This window comes from Rhinopithecus roxellana, chromosome 6 (genome assembly GCF_007565055.1).
Source record: "Rhinopithecus roxellana isolate Shanxi Qingling chromosome 6, ASM756505v1, whole genome shotgun sequence".
Classification (NCBI taxonomy): Eukaryota; Metazoa; Chordata; class Mammalia; order Primates; family Cercopithecidae; genus Rhinopithecus; species Rhinopithecus roxellana.
Window position 1 is genome coordinate 140,547,914 of NC_044554.1, and position 16,262 is coordinate 140,564,175.

General features: G+C 34.0%; 1 protein-coding gene across 19 annotated transcripts in view; it reads right to left on the bottom strand.

Moving 5' to 3' along the window:
• Positions 1–16,262, bottom strand: part of DGKB (diacylglycerol kinase beta) — an 832,080-nt gene that overhangs the window by 554,085 nt on the left and 261,733 nt on the right. For all 19 annotated transcript variants that reach the window (XM_030932056.1, XM_030932048.1, XM_030932051.1 and 16 more), the window contains one exon: positions 10,993–11,136. In XM_030932056.1, the coding sequence (XP_030787916.1) occupies positions 10,993–11,136 (144 nt within the window). The remainder of the gene's footprint in view (positions 1–10,992; positions 11,137–16,262) is intronic.

The following is a 16,262-nucleotide window of genomic DNA, read 5'->3' on the forward strand; positions in this document are numbered from 1 at the left end:
GTCAACTCAAAAATAAAAGGGAAGAAGTTGAAATATTCAAATCCTGGGTATTAAAGAGCAGAGTGCATAAGGAAAAACAACTAATGTGAAATTTTCGAAATCAAGTATAATTTGAAATCAATCATTCACTATTACAAGAGCTTGGTCAAAAACTGTTTTCTTTATCTGTGAAATGAGAATAATCATTCTACCATAACACACATTTACCATGAAAGTTAAGGGAGGCTATAGATATAAAAGTGAACAGAAGGCCATAGATCATGGTACAAATAGATGCCATTGTTAGGATTGATCCCCAAGCAGTATGGGCGAGGAAGGAGGAGTGCAAAATAACAGATTCTTTCTGATGGAGGAAGCCAGCACAGAAAAATTGCATTACGATCATGGCTTTCGTGGTTTATTTGTTTAAATCTGAGGTGGAGCTTCAGAGGGTAACTGATCTTTGAACTAATCAAGTAAGGAAAAGGAGAACATTGGCTCTCTGTTAGGGGATTCAGGAAAGCAGATGACAGAGGTCCCTGATGGGCCTGAGGATTCCCTTGTATAATTCACACATCCCCAGGAGGCTGTGGAAGAGGCCACAGGTGCCATTTTGAGATAAACAGAGAAGAAAGACACAGCTGTAAAAATAGAAGAATGGAAGTAAGGGTTTATGTTGAGTTTGTATAATTTCCTGAATGATCTTGATTCTGAGGTCTATAATGTTAATAAAGACGTTGCTAACTAAGAGGCATAATTATATAATGACCTTGATAGTCTATCTGTAGGTGATTATTTTTGTATTTAATGGTTACTGCATTTCACCAATTCTAATATATGATTATTAACAAGATGCATAATTGGTCTATATATTGCTAAAAAGAAATAAAACGTTAGCCATATAACTATAATATTCTATTTATTGTAAGATGCAAACAAATGTTAAAGATGTTAAAGTGTAAGAAAACAAATGTCTGTCTATTGACTTAAGGGCGATAATACTAAGCCAACTAAAAGACATACATATCTGTATTTATAAATCATGGTAATGATTCCCTCTCACATAGTCAATATATAAAATAAAATCCATCACGCCTGTAATCTCAGCACTTTGGGAGGCCAAGGTGGGTGGATCATAAGGTCAGGAGATCGAGACTATCCTGGCTAACATGGTGAAACCCTGTCTCTACTAAAAATACAAAAAATTAGCCGGGCGAGGTGGCGGGCGCCTGTAGTTCCAGCGGTTCAGGAGGCTGAGGCAGGAGAATGGCGTGAACACGGGAGGCGGAGCTTGCAGTGAGCCGACATCGCGCCACTGCACTCCAGCCTGGGCGACAGAGCGAGACTCTGTCTCAAAAAACAAAACAAAATAAATAAAATAAATAAATAAAATGCAGAAGGAAACAGCAACATACAACATTATGCATACCTAGCATTCCAAGAGATTGCAGTGCAGCAGCAAATAGTAAAAAATATCTTTGTAAGTGGTAAGAATTGACTGACTACTCAGAGAAAGGATTAACTACCAGGAATAAGGCAAATACCTAGAAAAGTCTAAATATATTTTAGATTGAGGGACATTTATGACTCTGTTAACCCTTACTGTAGTAAATGACTGCAAAAATGACCATTTCACATTGCTCAAATTTGTGGAAACCCTGTTCCTATTTGTTGACCTTACTGGGAACATGAACTCAAAGAAACACACATGGGTACGATGTGTAGATATTGGGCATTCATTATTGACAGTGTTTGAAACTTCTTCCTATTTTCCGGAAATCACACTTTATGAAGACCATTAGAAAATGAAAACTCTGGATACCTTTTCTTTACTAGCCTGACTTGAAGCTAGACTGTGCACATGACCCAGGCTCCACCACACAGAAGCACAGTCCTAGGTTATCAATCAGATGCTAGTGACCTAAGCAAAAGAAGTCTGCACAGAATCCATTCTGGTGACGGGAGGTGGCAGTGGTTTCAGAGAGAACATCCAGGGTTCTGGATGAGTCGGGTGTTTGGAAGAAACCATCCCAGCCCAATTTTATACTTCATTTGGTCATCATTCCTGAAGGGGCAGCCTCTAGAATTTGTTTTGTACCTCTCCCAATGATTCTGTGTGCTCCTAAATATTGCTTAAAAATAATAACATGCTTTATTAAAAACAACCAGTTAAAACAAACCTGACTCTATGTCTTTCCCAAGGGTAGTGTATACTTAACATTGGTTTTAAAAAGGAACTTACTATTGAAATATTACACTTACAGATAAATGTATTATTTAATACATTATTAAAGTGTACACACCGATGTAACTATTACCTCTAAATCAAGAAATCAAATTCTTACTAACAAATCAGAACTCCTTTCATCCTCCTCCATCATTATTTCTTCTTCTCTCTCCAAAGACACCCATTATCTTGACTTCTACATCCCTTCTTTTGAATTGAATTGAATATGACATTTAGAAAACATTTGCCAATCTTTTCTTTCTCCTATTACAAAACAAAACAAAAAACTAACCAAAATAACACTGCTGGATTTCTAATGTGATTGTACTGAATCTATCGATCTGTTTGGGGGAGAATCTTTAAAATGCTGCGTCCTGAAATCTACAACCATGTTATAATCCTCTTTATTTAGAGCTTTAATTTCTCTCAATAATGTTTCATACTGTTCTGTTTAGATACCTTTCAAATAGCTTTTAAAGATTTATTCCCAGGTATTTACTAATTTTGATTTGATAAATGGTAAAATTTCTTAAATTTTATTTACTTATTATTAGTTGGTGTCATACAGAAATACAAGTGATTTCTATTTCTACCCTGTAGGCACAGCTCTTGCTAAACACACTTATTAATTCAAGTATTTGATCTATCTGTAGATTACTGAGTAGTCTATAACAAACAATGAATTTCAATTTCTTCTTTCCCATCCTCTTAAACTCCATGTATTTTTCTTGCCTTATTGCCATGGGCAATGATCTCTGACACAAAGTTGAATTATACTTAGAGTAGTGACCATTCTTGCCTTGTTCCCAATATCAATGAGAGAAACTTCAATATTTCACTTTTAAAGTTTGATGGGAATTTCCTATATATACACATTATTAGATAAATAGAGTTCTTTACTTTCTGTTACTTAAGAATTTCTGCTATTACAGTTGTTTTGCTTTCAACTATGAATAGAATACATATGGAATGTGATAAAATACTTTTATGATTTTCTTCTTTATTCCCTTAATGTGGCAAAATACATTGTTTCACTTTCTAATGTTAGGCCAAAATTAAATGTCTGTAATAATCCCAACTTGAACCTGGACATGTTATTCTAGCCACTTTACATATATAACTGTACTTGATTGCTAATATCTGGCTTCCATTCTGCTCGTTATCTAGAAAAATATATAAGTGACTTGTGCTTTAATTTCTTAAATTCAATGGAAAAAGCCATGTTTCTTTCTCCCGAAAATTTGCCCTAAAAATCCAGGTTGCCTTGATATTTTCCTGAAACTTTTAAACAGGTTTTAAAACTATACATTTGTTCCAGTTTTCCAGTTGATTCCAGTAGGAAAGTTGGTCCGAAAATCTCTACTTCATTAGTGCCTGAAGAATCTAATATTTTAAATAATTTATTCCTAAACACATTAACAAGAGTTAATGCTCTCTATAAATTCTGTCTAATTCATCAAGGAAAAAAGTTTGAAGAGTTTTAAGCTCTAGTTAATATAATAACAATAATAAAAATATCACACATATATTGAATACCAAGTACTGTGTACTCTAAATATTACCAAGTCAAGGTCAAGGATAAAACTTTTCTTTCATCCAGGAGAAGAAAGAGAAATTCTAAGACTTTAATTTTCAGTGATAAGTCTACTTTTCTAATTTAAAATTGTAGCTAGGTAATGCAAAACACGAAGTATTGAACACACATATTTACCTTGGTTTTCTATTGAATTACCACTATAGTGACAGTAAGAGATAAAATATGAATAAATCTGTAAGCAGAAAGAAAATTCGAGAGCAGAAAACACTAACACAATTTTCAGGAGCTGGAGAAAATATGTACACATATATGTTGACTTAGACATCTTAGAAATATAAATTAAGCTGGTAGAGGTGAAGAAGCATAGATTTGCTTAGAAAGGTGGTGAGTTGGAAAATTAACAGATAATCTTCACAGGATTGTCTGGGGTGTATGTAAGCTCTCTCCCCCAACAGAAGACTAGATCTTTGAGTTCCGCAAAAGTGAAAATGAAAGGAATTCTGGGCTAAAGGTACTCAGGAATTCTGAGTGTAAGGACACAAGACCAAAACAAGGTAATTACGTGAAAGCGAATATACCGAATATTGAAAGAATAAGTCCCTTTCCTTATCCCCAGTAAGTCAATACCATTGGTATGAGTACTCATCTATACAAGTACGACCATCAGAAAAGTTCTTTCAACACAAGTAGTTTGGAAGAAACCAACAAAGGAGGGAGGAGGGGAAACCTTAAAACTAAAAGGAAAGTTTCAATCCATGAAATACAAATAGGAACATATAAGGATCAAGCTAAGAATAAAATGGATTCTCTGTGAAGTTAAATGTAAGAAAAATTGGGAAAAATCTCATCACCAGGTAAAAAAGATGTCCCAGATATGGACTGAAAAACGTAAGAAGAAAGAAAAGAAGGTGGAAAATAGAAAAAAAAAAAAAAAAAAAAAAAAAAAAAAAAAACAAGAAAAAATAATAATTCAGAGTTCTATCTTGGATGTTCAGCATCCAAATCATATTGGTTCAAGAAAGAGAACAACTAAAATAAAGGGTGAAAGTGATTATCAATTAAAATATTCAAGAGCAAATGAAGAGCGCAAGTTTACGAACATAAATTTATGGTGGAGAAATTGGGAATTGATTAGTTATAGAAATAGAGAAAATGAGGCGGGTGGATCATTTGAGGTCAGGAGTTCGAGACCAGTCTGACTATCATGGTGAAACCCCATCTCTACTAAAATACAAAAATTAGCCAGGCATGGTGCCACGTGTCTGTAATCTCATCTACTAGCGAGGCTGAGGCGGGAGAATCACTGGAACCCAAGAGGCGGAGGTTGCAGTGAGCCAATATTGTGTCACTGCACTCTAGCCTGGGAAACAGAGTGAGACTGTGTCTCTAAATAAATAAATAAGAAAAATAATTAATTAGGTTAGAAAAAAGGCAGCTATTAACTCCATGGAAAATAAAATTTGTTTGGCCTGGTGAGCCTATAAAACCTTTCCCTTTTAAAACTATAGTTAAAAATAATATTGACATTATTAATATTGAATTTTCAAATTATATAGTAAGACTATTTCTTAGTATTTAAAAGTAAAGTCAGGCCTGAAGATCAAGGGAATCACTGAACAAAAGGATCTTATTTTTAAAAACAAAATAAATATATAGATATTTGGCTGCAAAAACTTAAAAAGCCCAATGTTAAAATTATTCTGACAACATGACAGCTTCCAAATAGGGGTACCTGTTTCAATGTTATAAACTAGTTTAACCCACATTTTTCCTATTTTTATGCTCATGTAATTTCACTTTATATAGAAACAATTATATGCCCACACATGTATTTAGTTAAAAGATCAGAGCAAAGGCATATTATGCAAGATAAATTTTTATATCCCAATTTTTTTCTCTTCCAAAAGATTTGCAAGTTTCTATCTGTTTTCATAATGAATATATCCTACTATACATACTCTGGTGTTTTGCACTTACCATTATACGTTGTTGATATGATCATTATATGATATGATATGATATGTTATTAATATAAAATGTAAAATATATTTATAAAAGGCATTTAAGCTGGAATTTCTTTAATTCACTGTTTTCCACTCTTGTATATTTCAATACTGATTTAATAAACTTTAAAAGCAGAGTGAAAACTATCAGCTGCTTAGGTGTGTTTCACATCCAGTATAACAGAGAGATAGATTCTCCTTTTATTCACGAGAGAAACAATAAAAACAACAAAAGACAGCTTTTCAAAATAAAAAGAGCCCTATAAAGTAGCTCAGAAATTATGGGTTTTAGTCATAACTAGATAAACTGGTAGTGTAATTAATAACCACCCTCTATTGGTTTTTTTTTTTTTTTTTTCATTGACAAACTATAGGAAAGTTGACTAGGTGATCTTTAAGGTCTCTTCACTATTAAATTTCATTGTTTCTAAGGTTAATACTGCACGGGGAAGTAACTTTTAATATGTAGGTGGGTGTTCAATCTCTGTATGTCAGTTATCTACTTTCTGAATATTTCCCTACTGATTTTCTCTTCAGTGACACATTTTAAGAAAATGTAAGATAATATTAAAAATTCTTGTTGAATCATTAATAACTTGATAAGCACAAATTCAAATGTGAATATCATGTATTTTAAAGTCAAAAATATAAAGTTAGTATTATTCGATATCTTAAACAGTTGATGTTATTTTTATATTTTCAGGCACTCATTGACTTTATTTTTACCCATTGACTTTAATACACTTCCATTTAACTATCATTTATTGAGCATCTACCTGTTGAAACACACACACACACACACACACACAGATGTAGGTGCAAGGGTACAAAAGAGAGCAAAATAAATCCAATTAGGAGATGGCAAGAGATTCATGATGCAGGGTAAACCTCAAATGTGGACTAGACTCGATCAAATCTACACTGTGGGGAGGCAGGGGGGTGAAACCCAGCAATTGCACATTGTAATCAAAGGGATGAAAGTGGAAAAGTTCAGGGTTTGTCTGATGTTAGAAAAGTTGACCCATGTGACTAGGACATGGTTTGTGCATATGTGTGCAGGTCACAGTCAAAGCAAGCCTGGCAGAGTGTGGGGTCAGATCAGTGTATGTATGCCCTTAGGGTTTCAATTATATGCATTATGAAATCAGGAACTATCAAAGGGAATTTTTCACTCTGAATCAGAAGAGAAACAGGAAAAAAAGTATATTAGTTGATAAGGTTTTAAGTAAAATAAAAGGAAGTTGCAAGAACATACACTAAATGAATAAGATGATGATTAAAAAGGTAGCTGTTTGGAAAAAGAAAACATTATATGGATTAACTTTTAACTAGAAAACTAGACGAGAGAAACACCGAGCACTGAAGGCCAGCTGAGGTTTTGAGTAGAGCTACAACCCAAAGAATTATATTTTTATTTCACCAATTCTCTGCCACTCAGTATAGTATAGGAGCAAATAAGTTGAATATCTGAAATTAAGTGTGAAAAACTAATTGACATCATGGATTATGAGATCAGTTCAAATTTGAAAGGATGGACAACCAAAAGTCAGCAGGCAAATTCAAGAGAGAGTAAAGTGGGCAAGGGTAAAACAGTTTTAATTTACTTTTATTTCACCTAACATGCATTTATGTGAAGTAATAAATGTGAAGGGACATATGTGAAAAAATATTAGTTTATCTAATCCTCATAGTTATCCTATGGGATAGAGATTATTTAATCATTCCAATTTTACAGTTGAGAAAATTGAGTCCTGAGGAAGTTTTAAAAATGTACTCAGATCACTGAGACAGTTAATTCTCAACCTAGGGTTTGCATTCAATCATTATAAATGAAGAGTCAAGGTTCTTAATTACTGTACTACGCAATCATTAAATTAAAATAGGAGAGTGAGAAGCTAAGTGAATACGGGCTGGGATCAAAGTAAAGCTGACAGTTTAGTTTTAGAATAATAGCAGTTCTCGGCAGTTACAAGGCTTGGAGTATTGTAATAGAAGTGAAGGGCTGAAATAAAATGGAGGCAAAGCCACAGGATTTGAGGGTAAAAGAGAGGTTGATGACTCTGCATAAAGTATGAAGGAGCGCTTGAAGTTAGAAGGGCAAATCAGCCCTGAGACCACGTCCTTGTTCATTCACAGGGGCGGTTGGTACTTGGCACCAACCAGGGGAGATAAAAATGGAATTCCCCACAACCCCAACACACACAGGCACACATGCACGTATGCATGCATGCAAAGCACACGTCTAAGGGTAACAATCACCTTCTACCTGATAGAGCCTTGGGACGGGGAAGTTCCTCAGAGAGAAGAATTAGGATTGCATAAAGGAAATAAAGTTGAAGACATGACTTACATGGTTAGTACTCAATATGATTGCTAGATACTGGGAAACTGTACTTCAAGCAAAACAATGTACAGAGGGTTCTCGAATAACATCCTTTCCTTCCATGACATTTTGTTATAACATTGATGAGCAAAAAAAAAAATGGTTTTGTTATATACATTGTTCTACTTCAAGTCACAGCTTCCAAAAACCTATTAAGGATGTTAAGTGAGGACTTCCCGTAATCAGTAAAACATTTGGGAACTTTGGTTTGCTATTTTTTAATGGAATAAGCTTTATAATAAACATTTTATAAATGCCTGGCAGAAAAAACAGGCAATGGAAAGTGGTGGGAGGCACTGAATAGATTTTTAAAATATTATTTGGGGAAACAAAGTACTACTTATATAAACATTGACAACAGTGTAATTCTTTTATCTAATAACTCAGGTAAAAGTACCTAACAAATACTGTCACTATTCATCAACTCCAAGAAAAACAACTGTTATTTCAGGTGAATTCTTTGTGTATGTGTGTTTTCACTGGACAGAAGGAATTGCATAAGCCAGTGCTTCTCAAAATGTGGTCCCTGGAACATTAGCATCAGCATCACCTGGAAACTTTTAGAAATGCACATTTTCAGATCCCACCCCAGGTCAGCTGAATCAGATGTACCAGTCCTGCAGGTGATTCTGATGTGTGACAAAGTTTGAGAACCTCTAACCTAAATCAACGTGTGTGTATTTCTTTCTGCTTAGCTACCTGGAAATAAGATCCAAATTCAACATTGACCTGCAAAAGTTAATTTTAGGTGCTTGTTCACGTGTGTCTCTGTGTTAATTATAATTGCTTTTTCTCATTTTCATTCTTTTGGTCTATACTGTATTTAATAAGTTGTAACCCTTTTGGAGTAAGTATGTATTAAACTAACCATCAATACAAACGTTTGGAGTCTTACTGAGAATTCGTTTTTAAAAATCTGTAACTGTAAAAGAATACATGTTAGTAATTTTTACATATGCAATTTAGAAGAGTAAAAATATATGGTAAATTGTTAAGAAAGTGGATGAGGAAGAGGGATTGTTATTTAATTGACATAGGAAAGGGCCAGGCACTGGCATTAAAAAAGAAAAGGAAAACCAAACTTCGGATGATTCTGATGTATAGCCGTGGTAAGAATCACCAAATTAGAGGATATGAGAAAACAGACCGACAGCATCATGTATTTTGAAGAGTTTGGTGAAAATGATAGTGATAATTCTGGGCCATAACAACACTGCCTGTAAGAACCGTCTGAAGAAATGGTTAAAAAAAAGGAAAATGCAATGCATCTAGTGTAAGCTTGAAAGAAAGCTGGGAAAGTCGAAGAAAAAAACAGAGAGAAGGGAGAAGGGAGTTGGCAACACTAAAGAAAAGTAAATGGCAGGTCAGTTGGATGAGATTCATCACATCTTTTTGAAAAGTGTGGTGAGTTAACATTCTATCTGCAACTGTGGACAAAATCTATGTGGGCTCAAGGATGCACAGTGAAAACTCAAAAGCATTCTTCTCAGGAATTCCACCTTAAAAGCAATATACATACAGTTGACCCAGAAATAGTTAAACTGCAAGACCAAATACCATCTTGGGGAGGATGGATGGTGCCTTTATTCATTTTCAGATGTGGAAAAAATGTTTGTCTTTATATGTTTATAATCATCCCAAACGTGCTCCTGATAACACCTGAGCAAACTTTCTCTCTGGCTGTCACTTCAATAGAAATTCACTGAACATTAATATTTACTTTGGAATGAGACAGATTTCTGTAACTTCTTAGGAATACAAAATAAATCTTGAAATGCAAATATTCAACATTTATGAATAATAAATATATATTTAAAGAATGATATTCATATGGTTTATTCATAACCTAAGCAGGTGTGACTCTTAAATAATCACATTACAGTAAATCCTTTATTGGAAGGAGAAATATTATCAAAAAGTTACTATTAAATTTAACTAAAAATGCCTCCCAATAATAATTCTGAGACAGCATGATTATTTATATTTGCTTTAGAAATATTAAAGTTTAGATCTATTATCTTCACTATCATTCTAGTAGCAAGCATTCTTCATTAAATTTACCATATCCTATATAATCAAATTTATCAGATTATTGAGTAAGTTGCCAGGACTATATTTAGAAAGAGCCTCAGAGATAGAATAGATGATCAAATGAACAGGTTTAGAGTAAATGCTTGAAAAATATTTTCTTATATTGCAATGAGCATAGTTAGCCACCAGAGAGAGCTCAGTCACTATATTTTGTTAAAGACAGTAATTATTTACTTTCCCTCAGCTGAATAGAAATTCTCTAGCCACCATATCCTAAAAGAAACAAAGCTATTGTTTAATGATTTATAATATCCAGTATCAAATACTATAAATGACACTTTCAGGTTTAGCATTTGAGAAATAATGTGTCTCTGCCAACAAGAGTGTTAGTGCTGAAGATTGCAAGGGAGATTTCCACTGGGGAAAAGGTGCAGGTTGCATACTTACAGGCAAGTTTCTTACTCACTAATGGGAAGGTTTCTTCACACACTAGAAATAAATGCTTTATGAAAACAACTCAAAAGCTACTTTCTAATAGCATCTTGTTAACTCCAAAGAACTGAGGAACAGTTTTTTAAAGTCATATGACAAACATAATCAAGAAATAATCAGTAATAAATGGAACTTGATAAATAAGAACCTGAAATTAATAGATCTTAATATCTTTTAATTGTTTGATTATCAGCAGGAGGAAATTTTTACTATTAAGCAGGGTCACTTTATTTCACAAAAAGTATAGAACTGTACTAATGCAATTTTAAGTTAATCAATATTCAGTCCTTTCTCTCCTGCCCCCAACGGTGGTAAGTAAACAAAATGAAGAAACACATACACTCAAGCTTATCCTCAGGTCTTCCTCTTTCAAGCAGAGACAGGTAACAGACAATGTCCTTCAGGTGGATTACTTCTGGGGAACTTGAATTTGCAGGAGAAGTAGTCCGGGGAGGGGTGATGGCACCTTTATTCATTCTCAGACCTGGAAAAAAAAATTGTCTTTATATTTTGTTAATTATTTACAGTGATCTCAAACAGAAAACAAATTAAGAAAAGAGAGAGAGAACACACAGGCTACATAGAAAATCATATTTTTTAGGCATAGAATAACCAAATTCTCTGGAATATCAGTATAGCAGCTAGACACAGCCTACGACTGTTGTAGATGAAGGAGAGTTCTTTGGGATCCACAGACATGGCACTGCTCTGTCTCCCACTGGATGGTATTCGGGTCAAAATAATATTACCCTAGGTGAATTGGTGCACATGTAAATGCTTGAAGACCCACTTCCCTATCCCACCTTTCTCTGCTTTAGGTAGTGATAGCTATAAATCCATTGGGAAGATATTTAAAATGGACTTTTCACAAAATACTAAAGAAAAAAATGTGAGTCTTTCACAATATAATTTCTCTATTGATAATAAGTAATCATCCATTCATAAAGTCATGTATTTGTTTTAAATATTTGCCAGTACCATGAAGAAGACATCCTTTTTTACCATCAAAGGATTTGCCCATGAGTAAGAATAAAGAGAACATAAGCAAAACTCTGGATAAACATGACCGATATTAGAGAGGTAAAAACATATTAGTGGTTTGGTTTTTAAATGGTTCTCACTTTATTTCTGAAACCCATTATCTGTGTCTGTGCTATGACAAGGATATAGGTTGCTTATTACCTGCCTGGTGATAATCTAACTGAAATATGTTCACAATAACTCGTTAGTTCTGTCTTACCCAGAAGCCACTGAAGTCAGATTGTGTGTATCTGACAAGGCCTGAAGATAAACTCCAATTATCCCTTGAGGGATATATGACATTTTTAGAGGTATTTGGGAGCAATAACTAATGGGTTGAATGACTACTAGATTCCTAATCAACCAGAAGCTACTGTAAGGAATAATTGGAACAAAATACAGTTCTAGAACCCTGTTCTTAGCACAGATCTACCTGCATATCTCTCGCTCTAGTCTAGTTTTTCAATTTGTAACTTTCCATGAATACCCATCATCTCGTCAAGACATCTGAAGATTCCCAGGCATATAATTCAATGTGTTGTGAAATGTCCCAAGTTAGTTTTATCATTGGTGATGTTGTCACTAATAAAGGGAACTATTTACTGAGTGCCTAATATGTGACTGAAATCACAGTAGGAGTTTTTTAATAAAGGGAACTATTTACTGAGTGCCTAATATGTGACTGAAATCATGGTAGGAGCTTTAACACATATTATCGCACATTATTATCACCTGAACCCTGTGAGGTAGAGTGCATTTTCCCCATTTTACAGATTAGGGACAGTCTTACAGATTTCAATTTCCTAGAGTTTCATAACCAGCAAGACAAGTTCACCTTCTTGTTTCTACACTGGTAGCTTACAAACTATTTTTGTTCAAGGTCAATCATAAAAATGTAAGAAAAATAATTTCCATCTTAACACAATGCACATGCATGCACACACACACACACACACTAGTGGGATTCATAATTGCTCAAATATTTTCTTTTCTATATTAACCTACTCCTATTCTATTCTATTCTTAAAATTTTTCTCAAAGACCATCTAAACTGAACTTACTAGCCACCAACGGACCAAAAATCACAGTTTGAAAAAAACACGCTTTTTTGTCTTTCATCCTTTTTTTTTTGAGACAGAGTCTCGCTCTGTCACCCAGGGACTGGAGTGCAATGGCGCAATCTTGGCTCACTGCAACCTCTGCCTCCTGGGTTCAAGTGATTCTCCTGCCTCAGCCTCCTGAGTAGCTGGGATTAGCGGTGCATGTCACCACGCCCGGTTAATTTTTTTTTTTTTTTTTTTTTTTTTTTGTATTTTTAGTAGAGATGAGGTTTCGCTATGTTGGTCAGGCTGGTCTCGAACTCCTGACCTCGTGATCTACTCACCTCAGCCTCCTAAAGTGCTGAGATTACAGGTGTGAGCCACAATGCCTGGCCCATTTCTTTTTTAAATGAAGTCTTACTTATTTTAAATGTGGCATTATGTTTTACATTAATTCTACTCCTGTTTATAAAGTTATCAACAGAGACATATATTGTAAATGGACTTTCCTTCTTAATAGAAGTATCAATATATATCTAATACAAACTAATAGTTATTTATGAACCAAGGAAGGCAGAAAATTGAAGACAATCCTGAGCTTTAAAAAAAAAAAAAAAAAATGACCCGAGTAATTGAAACTAGTCAACTAAAGCTCAGCCAGCTGCAGGAATAAGCAGTTCCAACTTATGATAAAAAAAAAAAAACATTTGGCGCTGACCCTTGACATGACCATAACTTTCAGACTTGGAGAACACAGCTCTTGAATTATGGTCGGATAAGCTGTGACCTAACTCATCCTGCTGATGAGCTAATCCTCTTTTCCAACGTTTCCCCTTGTGGTACTGAAATGATTTAATCAGCTTGATTTAACTCTTTTATAGAAAAATTCAGAACAAAACAAAAAAGAAATAAAAGAAAATGCTCTGACATTTATTTGAAAGAAAGTCAAATATATTATAGATCTTCACTTTATTCAGAACACGGCATGATCATTTGTACTTACACAACTAAGGTACACGGTGTTTAATTATCAGCTTTCAGCATACTGAACACAAACAATTGAGAATGTAAGGATCACATAATTTTGTCTTTTCTGTATGTAATGTATAAATTGAGCATGAACGTACACATATAATTTGTATTTAGCACCACGTTTTTCAAGGAATATGCTACTGTACTAAATTATTTTTGTTTGAAAAAATAAGTAATATTTTCCATTTTCTTTTCATGAAATATTGTTAACTGAACATTTAAAGCTGTATCATGTATTTATTACATGAAATATGGATAACTGAATGTTTAAAGCTGTATCATGTATTTTCTTTCCATGAAATATTATTAACTGAATGTTAAAGCTATATCACATATTTAATTGTGTCATAGTTTTACATTTAAATAGCTTAAAGTTTATGTAAAAGAAATATGGGCATATATTCAATCTATACATTGAAGAACTAATCAACTCTTCCTTAAGTCCAATAGCAGCCAAATATGAGGGGTAAAATATATTCTTTTGCAATGATTTATAGAGGACACTGAAGAAGAAGATAAGATGTCAAAGACCTTTTATTATGATTACCTGATAAAAAGAAAATTATAGAACAGGACTTAATTTTTTAAAGACTATTCTTTTTTAAAAAGTTTGAGGCTCACAACAAAATTGAGACCGCATAGAGATTGAACACTGCTTTACATCTTTCCTTCATTTTCTTTACTAAAGCCTTGCTTATTTCAAATATCTCTCTATGTTTCACATTAATTCTACTTCTGTTTATAAAGTTATTACCCACTACACATGCATATTCTTCCCCACTACCAACATTCCCCACCAAAGTAGTACATCAGTTACAATTGGTTAAACTACATTGACATCTCATTACTATCCAATCTCTATAATATACATTAGGGTTCTCTTTTTGTTGTATATTCTACGAGTTTGGACAGGTGTATAATGATGTGTCCACCATTATAGTATCTTTCAGAGAAGTTTCACTGCCCTAAAATATTTCTACTTTGTTTATTTATCTTTGCCCTCCCACCCACCTCTGAACCTTTTATTTTCTCCCTAATTTTGCCTTTCCCATAATGTCATAGAGTTGAAATCATACAGACTGGCTATTTAGACTGGATTTTTCTGTTATTAATATGCATTTACATTTCCTCCATGTCTTGTTATGGCCTGATAGCTCATTTCTTTTTATCACTGAGTAACATTGCATTGTTGGGAGGTACTACAGTTTATTCATTCATCAACTTGATTAAATTTTGAGGTGTTTAATTAATAAAAAAGCTCAACCAGGTACCATGACTCATGCCTGTAATCCCAGAACTTTGGGAGGCCGAGGCGGGCAGATCACAAGGTCAAGAGATCGAGTACATCCTGGCCAACATGATGAAACCCTATCTCTACTAGAAATACAAAAATTAACTGGGTGTCATGGTGCATGCTTGTAGTCCCAGCTACTTCGGAGGCTGAGGCAGGAGAATCACTTGAACTCAGGAGGTGGAGGTTGCAGTGAGCCAAGATTGTGCCACTGCACCCCAGCCTGGGCAGCAGAGCAAGACTGTCTCAAAATAATAATAATAATAATAATAATAATAATAAAAGTAAAAATAAAATTAAAATTAAAAAGCTCACAGGTTTATTCCTGCTCCCACCACCTCCCCAAGATCAGCCCACTTTCTCTTATGTTTCTTTATATTATGTTATCGTTTATTTTTCTGAAAGCAGGCCCTAGTCCTCAATCTAACTCCATAGGGGTTATTTTTACACTCTACTCTACTTTTTTTTTTTTTTTTTTTTTGCCCTTTCCCTAAATCTGGCTGAAGCTCACTACTTCCTCGAATGCAGTTCACTACCCTGAAGAAAAGTCCTTTTTCCTTTTAAGAAGTTTGCACTAATCTAATGGTTATTCAGAAGCTTAGGAGACAACATGTATGGCAACCAAGAAGTTGCAAGCCAGGCTTCTTGACTACAGCTGAGATGGTAAAATGACAACATGAAATAGTAAGTGGGATCCTCTCTAACAGCAACAGCCTCTGGTGAGGAAGCTCAAAATTCTATCTTTAATTAACAAAGGTCAATTTTACCCACCCAGTCATCAGCGAAATTCTCTCTTTATAACTAAAACGAAACATATAGCTGGGCAAAACAAAAGGATGGGTTTGTTTGTTTGTTTGTTTGTTGGCCTCAAGTGATCAGAGCTAAATATTGCTTCAGAGCTTCAGAGTAAATATTGCAATTGAAACTTAAAGTAGTATAATCTGCAGATTCTTCTACTTGCCCTAGGCTATACTACTTTAAATATTTCATCACAAAAGTGAAGTAAATGTGTGTGTGTGTGTGTGTATATATATATATATAATACATATATATGTGTATGTGTATATATTATAATATATAACAAAGTACAAAATAAAGTGAAAAATAACCATTGTAACTGGAGCATATTAGTCTTATTAGGAATAATTATCTTGTACTTAGCATTTATTTCTGTTAAAATAATTTCATTATATATACACATACATACATATGCATATACACATTCTT